Raw genomic sequence first — 8699 nt, 5'->3', positions numbered from 1 at the left:
GATTGAAGAATAAAAGCACATGCGCATGGAATGGCAATATTGTTGAAGGAATGACGGCACATGGATGGCACATGGCAATACCAAAGAGAATATAATCACTATAGTGCGTCAAGCAAATCTTGTCAATAGCAATGTTAAGCAAACTAAAGTAGGGCAACACTCAAAGAGCAGTATTGCGCTAAGAAAAGCAGCAATGTACATTGAACCAAAACTTTTTTCCGCGCGCCCTACGTAACGTCATAGTAACGTCAATTCAAATTGTCACTCGCAGTTTATTGAATTTTTTTGAAATTGTTATTAATATGGACGAACAAATTTAAAAGCGGTGTAAAAACGATGTTAATCAAAATTATTAACAAATTTGAAGATCATAAAATAAAATTAAAAGCAGACTATGCCGTTAAACAAGAATGTATGAATAAAATATTTGCTTCCGCAGGTAGGGACGTCCTACTGGATTTTAATATTTTATTAGATTTCTCAGTTGGCACTGTAGGCATTGTAGGAACCTTACGCTACGTCTTACGTAGGCGAACAACGCGCGAACGCGGCGCGGCGCGGCGCGGCGAAATCAATCCCTTGATGCCCATAGAAGTGTCCTACGTAAGCGATCTCGTTGCGAACGCGGTGCGGCGCGATTTGCACGCGAATGTCAGGCGGCGCGGCGCGGCGCGGCGCGGCGGCGGCCGCTTTCGCCGCGCCGCGCCGCGCCGCGTCGCGCCGCGTCGCGCCGCGTTCGCGCGTTGTTCGCCTACGTAAGACGTAGCGTTAGCTTTGCTTAGGACACAGTCTTATTTAATATATTGGTATTTAATGGTGACGGCAGAAATATCTCTTGAAATAGAAACGATTCAGAAAGTAAACAAACAAGAAAGTAAACAGCTATCCTCCAGTGCATCGTGAAGGCCTATCACCGTACATCATGCGTTAATACTTTGTATTATGAAATATTTAACTTGTGATATATTACTGTATTTTGGCAAAGGCCGGCCCATGAGGCTGCCACTTCTCCAATAAACTAACTAACAATAAAACGTAGTGGTTATATTCTCTTTGACTAACAAACAAGATGATGGCTGTCATTCACGATCCACATTCCACAGATGACACGCCATTTTCGAATTATTCGAACACAGTGCACAGTGTCGCTAACCCGCGATTTTTCAAATTTGCCGCCGTTCTTGCAAATTTGTCAGTAGCACTGACAAGATTTGCTTGACCCAGTATATTATTCATGATTAAGCCGCCCATTCACACTCCTACCTTGTAGTCCGCCTCGTAGTCAGCCTCATTGGGTAGGAATGGTAGGATTGTGTATGGATCGCGGACTACGTGCCGTCCTACAACACCCAAGTAGGATGCCTCTTGTAAACAACAAATCCTGCAAGCCCCGCCCACCGCTGTAGTCCGCCGCGTAGGATTGTATGTGGGTTGTCGGTTGTCGTCCTACGTTGCGGACTACCGTGTTTGACGTATGACAAGAGTGCGCGCCATTTTTTTGAAATTTATAATATAGACCAAAAATCACCCAATCACTCCAACAAACAATGGAGGAATAGGCATTGCAACAATTATTACCAATGCTTAAGAAATTATGACGCTCTCTGGCGAATTTTTAGCAGTTCCTTTCCCATACTCTCTTTTATTTTTATCCAATAACAAGAAAATATATAGCAGAAGAGCTATTTTCTTTTTTATAATTGCACATAACATTTTCAAGAGTAAGTAGACCGACACTTGTAAGAAACGAAGTTCACACAAGCGTTAAAAAAGCGCCGGCGCTGCTGTCAGTTGGCTGTCAAGTGTCAATTTTTGGTGTTACTCGACAAGATTATTATTGGTTTCACCTTAAAAATGTCAACTTATGCTTACTAATTCCTGAAATATTCAAGTAATACGTCGTAATAGCAAATAAAGTATGGCTTTGCTGAGATGCGTACGTGGCAGTACGACTCACAAGTGATTTTTAATTTAAGCGTTCGTATGAACACAATTATTAGAAACGGTTAAAAAGCGCCATCGTCGGGTTTTAACGCAACGCTTTTTAAGCTGTCGTGCGAATGGGGGCTTAAATGGGGGGTCCCCAGCAGGGAACCAAGGGAAAGTTCAGATATTTAATTAAAATACATAAATACCTCCTAAAATAGGTGTTCCGCAATAATTGAATTATATTATTATATTATAATATATTCATTATCCATTAGCATTTCAATTATGTTTATGTTTAACGAAGATATTGAAGCTTCAATTAATCGCTATTTCGTTCCGCTGTGTAGCGTTTATCGATATATAACATGATTAAAATCGACTTTTCACATCCCTAAAAGAGCACACATATACGCTTTTACGCACACATACACAGCCTGGGCGCATCAAGAAAGGCAACACTTGATTTGAAGTCCACCTTGTCAACAGTATATATGGTTGTCCTTTTTTGACAAACGGCATTTTAAAAGAGCGAGGAGAGAGAAATGATACTAGTTGCTGCGTCGTGAAAGAGAACAGAAAACGTTGGGCCCTTGGTATGAATACAAGTTGGAAATCTGTGTAAAATGCCGTGTGTAAAGTGTGGTGTATCTGTGTGTAAAGTGTAATTGGTAGGCATGCCTAATGTTATTTGTATAAATAAAAGGTACTGAAAACTTTGTGAATGCGCTTTATTAATGTCTATTTTTTTATTAAGTTGCCAGTTGCCAGTTTTCAGTGTATATTTTTATATGTAAAACATTTTTTAATAAATATTATATATAATGTTATAAACATAAACATGCCTTTTATTTAAATCAATTGATAATACCACAAACAAGGGTTTATTTGCATCTTTTATATATTTCGTGATATGAATATAACAAATATGTTTATCAACAGAATTACTATATACCTACCTATAATACCAATACCCGCCAGGCTAAACCGGTTGTCAACTTTAGTGATTGGTACACAACGAAGGCGCTACTAGTATAAACGTGTAAACGTTTGGGGACATTTTGTTGTATGGAGTTATCGTTCTTCTCCTAGTGAGTATTATATTCTTTGAGTTGGAGCATAACCATAAAAAGCAAGGTCTCCGTTAAATAATTCGTCTCTATCGATATACCACTATATGATGGATAATGAATGGGATACTTTACTTCAATGTAATTTTTTAACTACAGTCACACTCACACAATGACAATTATTGCCATCCTCCAACAATTAAAAAAAAAACACGAAGGATCGAGTTGTTTCTGTAATGCTTTTTTCTCTGCGAAATAAAAGTTATTTTTATCGGGATCTAATATATTTAATTAATCATTGGATAATCGCGTTCGCGAGTTTCGACGGATAGTGTACCCCCGACGTGCCCACACGATGTTTGACCGCGGGAGCGTTACGGGCCACAGTTCATTGCCTTATGTAAAACTTGAAATGGTGTTTCTTCCGTGAGTGACCGAAATTATACGGTGGTTTATGTGTACATTGTGTGAGAGTGAATTTAAAGTGTTACAATGTCGATTTCGACGGCACAAGTGTTGATGAAGAAGGGGAAGAGAGGTGCAGCCGCCTACATCAGCGCGGATTGCGCGAGCGGGTCCCCTCAGCACCTCGGGCCGCTGCTGGACGTGCTGCTGAACCCCAGCAAGGCCATCGACGAGTGGGAGACGATCGACTGGTGCCGCTGGCTGCTGGCGGGCGGCCGCACGCCCGACGAGTTCGCGGCTGTCGGTGAGTTCGTCTACCTAACTGTACTCCACAACCATTCCATTCTTTCTAGGTTATAACTGCTTTATTGCGTAGATTTGTGCAGTACCTGCTATATTTGTGACCCACGAAGCTGTACACGTGATGACTGGGCCGTTTTAGGTCATATAATTAAACATTGTGCTCAATTAGAATTAGTTTGACAGTTGGACAGGTTAACTGTTAATTGACATGTATTCATTGTCTCGTTTTATGGAAAATTCTTTGGTTTTCGCTGAATCCATGTATGTCCTTACTAATCAATTGATGCAAATGCAATCGTTAATTTGTATAGTTAATATTTAATAATATAATGTATATAAAAGTAAACAAATACAGTTTGACTGATATGACCAGGAAAAATGTATACTATCTACTAATATAATTGGCATAAAATATTCAAAAGACATCCGTATTTTGCGGATCTGATTAAATCTAACCAATTTGATTGGTAATTCAGGTGATTGTAAGGCTAAGTAATCGTAATGTACTGAGAAATCATTGCCAGTCATAGTGACTATGCTTTCTAAAACCTGATATTACTGGCACTAGTGTCCATAAATATTGTTAACTCAGTTGGCCACCAGATCATACTTGGTATAGAACTAATTTCTCTATTTAGAAATCTTTCTATGCAAATTTGATGTAATAATAATATTATATGCCATCTTATGCAATGTTAACAACACATGTTTACTATACTGATAAGAGAGTTAACATATTTCTTTATTATTGTTTGGTGGTTATCTATATAAATAATCGCGAGCCGCTTTGACGGAAAAACCAAAAGAAATTATGCTCAATCGAAAGAGCTTGAAAAAATATCACTTTTGAATCGAGAACATGTATCCGCAAAATTCGTATTGTCGAGTATTTTGCATTTAAAAGTGAAAAAATTTCGACAAAGAATGCAAATGTTCAATTTGTTGGTTGTCATTTGACAGCGTTTGTTGCGTTTAGAAACTGCAAACATGCTTACAAGTTAGGTTGGTCGTTTTTTTTTTAAATAAAAAGCAAGACGAATATTACTGTTTATTTGATGACTCCGGTATGTATAATGGTTATTATTTGCATTAAGTTTCGTTTCATATGGATATGTATACCGGTATAATTATTACATATTTTTTTTTTAAGCCAGAACGTGCGATAGTCTGTTACGGCTTTTAAGACGATAGCAACACTGCCTAGACGTCAACGACGGCTGTTATTCGAAAATACTTTATCCGGTTCTCCAGACGTGATAAAAACCTGTTAAATAGTGTATTGTGTGTGTTAACAATAAAAAAATAGTCACCGAACATAGTGCAAAGTACAAACGCCATCGTAACATAACGAGATTTGAACTTCAAAGCGTTCCATGGGAGTATTGTGTTTAGTATAAACATCGGTCTCTCAGTTGTATTTTAATATTTCAGAATGGTTCCAAATATTCTTACATGTCAAGGCACTACTAGCTACCTGGAAATGCAAGTGAAAGCAACCTTGAAGCAGCTGTGATAAACTAATAAGCGAGCGAGATGAAAATGACGTTGTTCAAAGAAACTTTGAGTTTAAGTGCCAGCTGACTGTAAACAGTGTGAAACAGTGAAAAAGCTACAGTGTATTGTGGACATATTTAATAACTGTGCTTTAGTTTAGACTATGAATCAAATTTGAGGTGTATCGGTGAATTGGAAAGTGAATAAAAGCTAATAAGTTATCTCCGGAGTCAATGTAAGTTGAATATAAGATTAAATATAATAAGATATATAGATAGTATATATGTCGCAGTCAAAAGTGTCATCTGGTCAAAAGAACTTTTAACCGACAAAAACAGGCAAAACTGCTTTTGACTGAGCGTGTTGGTCAAAAGTAGTTTTACCTGAAAATCATTGGTTAATAGTAATTGTGACTGTTACTATCAGTCAAAAGTACTCTCAGAGATAGGTAGGTTAGGGTTATTTTTTTTGCTACGCTCAAAAAATGAAACTGTTCCCAGAGTTTGGTAGGTTAGGGTTATTTTTTTTTTGCTACGCCCTAAAAACGAAACTGCTGCCAGAAATAGGTATGATTTTCAGGTAAAACTACTTTTGACCAACATGCTCAGTCAAAAGCAGTTTTGCCTGTTTTTGTCGGTTAAAAGTTCTTTTGACCAGTTCACACTTTTGACTGCAAAAGGTTGGGCTGGACATATGGCAAGGGAAGGTAAAGATAAGTGGGATAGAGAGGTAGCGGAATGGTATCCTAGAGATGGAGAAAGGAGAGAAGGAAACCAATAATGAGGTGGTCGGATGACATAAAGAAGCATGCGGAGCCGAATTGGATAGGGACGGCAAGGGATAGAGAGCTGGGGGAGACCTATGCCAAGAAGGCAGACTGAAATAATTATTAAAAAGCAATGACATAAAAATTATTTAATAAAGTTACTAAGGAAAAAATATTGAAAAACTAATTGATATAAATGAAATGTGAATTTATTTAAATGTAATATGTACTGAAATTTAATTTTTTGGGCAATAAAGGCTATTCTATCCTATTCTATTCTAATTTGACAGGTGACAACAAAAAAAAACATTAATTCCTGCTAAAATTTCAGAGTCATAGTTGAGCGTAGTACCAAAACAAGGTTGATTTTTAGGGTTCTGTAGCCAAAGGGTAAAAACGGGACCCCTATTACTAGGACTCCAATATATTATTAGAACAAAACAAATTATTTTCAGAAAATATTTAATTTAGGCTTAGGGATGGCGAGGCTCCATAAGCCTTCAGTAAGTAGTGCATAAGTATACTTGGAAAAATCCGACCTATGCCGCCGTGGATGGCCCGGTGGCAGAATGGCACAGGCACCTGCTGCAATAGCAGAGGACGCTGCTTTGATTCCAGCCTGGGGCACTGGAGGCCTTGGTCACTTTTTAGGGTTCCATACCCAAAGGGTAAAAACGGGACCCTATTAAATACTAAGACTGCTGTCCGTCTGTCTGTCACCAGGCTGTATCTCAAGATCTCATGAACCGTGATAACTAGATTAACTAGACAGTTTACATTTTCACAAATGATGTATTTCTATTGCCGCTATAACAACAAATACTAAAAACAAATTAAAGAAATATTTAAGCGGGGCCAATGAAATGAGTAAATTTTTATTAATATGTTTTAATATGACATGTTGGTGGCAAACAAGATACAAGGCTGTTAATGCCGATGGTAAGTGGGAGTTTAGACTAGACCTCTGCTTCTCCAAGGGACTCACATTGCTGACCGAGTAAATTTTTATTAATATGTTTTAATGACATGTTGGTGGCAAACAAGCATACAAGGCTGTTAATGCCGATGGTAAGTGGGAGTTTAGACTAGACCTCTGCTTCTCCAAGGGACTCACATTGCTGATCGAGTAAATTTTTATTAAAATGTTTTAATATGACATGTTGGTGGCAAACAAGCATACAAGGCTGTTAATGCCGATGGTAAGTGGGAGTTTAGACTAGACCTCTGCTTCTCCAAGGGACTCACATTGCTGACCGGTTACAAATCTATTACACTCATACTAGGGTACCGTACCTGACTAGGGTACCGTACCATACTAGGGTACCGTACCTGAAGGGTAACTAAAAACGGGAACCTATTAGCGATTCCGACTCGCACTTGGCCGGTTTTTCTTAGTAGGTATATGACATTTGTTTCAGTTTTACTTCATTTTTTTTTTTATTATGAATGGGCTTACTCATGGCCACAGACTAGCCGAGGCGTAGACGTCATTGTCCGTCTGTCTGTCTGTCACCAGGCTGTATCTCATGAACCGTGATAGGCAGTTGAAATTTTCACAGATGATGTATTTCTGTTGCCGCTATAACAACAAATACTAAAAAGTATGGAACCCTTCGTGCGCGAGTCCAAATCGCACTTGACCGGTTTGATATTTCAGGCTCCGTCACACAGGCGCGTTTCGCGTGCGGCGCGTGAGCGGGGCGCGCCGCTTTTTCATATAAAACGCTCAGGCCCGGCTCTGAAAACGCGCCGGTGTGACGGAACCTTTATTTCAGTTTACTCCACTGTCCGTCTGTCACCAGGCTGTATCTCATGAACCGTGATAGCTAGACAGTTGAAATTTTCACACATGATGTATTTCTGTTGCCGCTATAAAAACAAATACTTAAAAGTGTTCCGTTCTTGATGGGTGAGTCCGACTCGCACTTATCCAGTTTTTTTTTTTAACGAATTTAATATTAACGGATAGGCATTAATATTAAAGAATGAAATAGTAGTCATAATTTCCATACTTTCACTTTAGTGCCATGAAGGGTAGGTACAAAAGGGTTCCCTCTTTTGAGATTGGAAAGTGGGCTAGGTTATAAATGCGGCCTTCACAGAACCGATCTGCGACCAGAAAAGTGGGTCAGGTTAGAACTGTGATCCTTATAGAACCAAACTGCAACCAGAAGTGGGTTAGGTTAGGTTAGAACTGCGACCCTTACAGAACCGAACTGCTACCAGAAAAGCAGATGAGATTTTTTTAATTACATATTTGTTTTTAGATATATCGGAATAGCAAATTTTTCGAGTTAATGTTATGGATTTAAAGTTTTCTGAGATGAGATAGGTTTGTAACCGCCTTGATGAAGGTTTGAAGTCTAAAAGTAAATAATTACTTAATTCATAATGAGTATTACCTATTACTATTATTTATTTTACCCGAGCGAAGCCGGGTTTTCATCTAGTATAAATTAATCATTAGTTACAAAGTTAGATTAGGTCATGAACAATGATTAACTAATGGTTTTATCACGATGTCTGGAACACCTGCTGTTTAAAGAATTAGGCACTAATGAGCATCATTAATGCAGTCATCTAACTTAGTTTATTCAAACTTTTTGAAACCCTAACTCTATTTGCCACCATATATCTTAATACATAACTTTTTACCTGCTTTTTTTTCATAGAAAATGTATATACAGTACCGGCTAAAAATGTATTGCGTTCCTAGGTTCCTACTTGATTATGGA

At 38.3% G+C, this 8699-nt stretch overlaps 1 protein-coding gene across 1 annotated transcript in view; it reads left to right on the top strand.

Moving 5' to 3' along the window:
* The first annotated feature begins 3170 nt into the window (after positions 1–3170).
* Positions 3171–8699, top strand: part of LOC134669924 (E3 ubiquitin-protein ligase Ubr3) — a 113253-nt gene continuing 107724 nt past the window's right edge. The window contains exon 1 of the mRNA XM_063527540.1: positions 3171–3705. Coding sequence (XP_063383610.1) covers positions 3489–3705 — 217 coding nt within the window. The 5' untranslated portion in view covers positions 3171–3488. The remainder of the gene's footprint in view (positions 3706–8699) is intronic.

This window comes from Cydia fagiglandana, chromosome 13 (genome assembly GCF_963556715.1).
Source record: "Cydia fagiglandana chromosome 13, ilCydFagi1.1, whole genome shotgun sequence".
NCBI lineage: Eukaryota > Metazoa > Arthropoda > Insecta > Lepidoptera > Tortricidae > Cydia > Cydia fagiglandana.
Note: the sequence above shows the minus strand (reverse complement) of the source record. Positions and strands in the feature narration are given on the sequence as shown.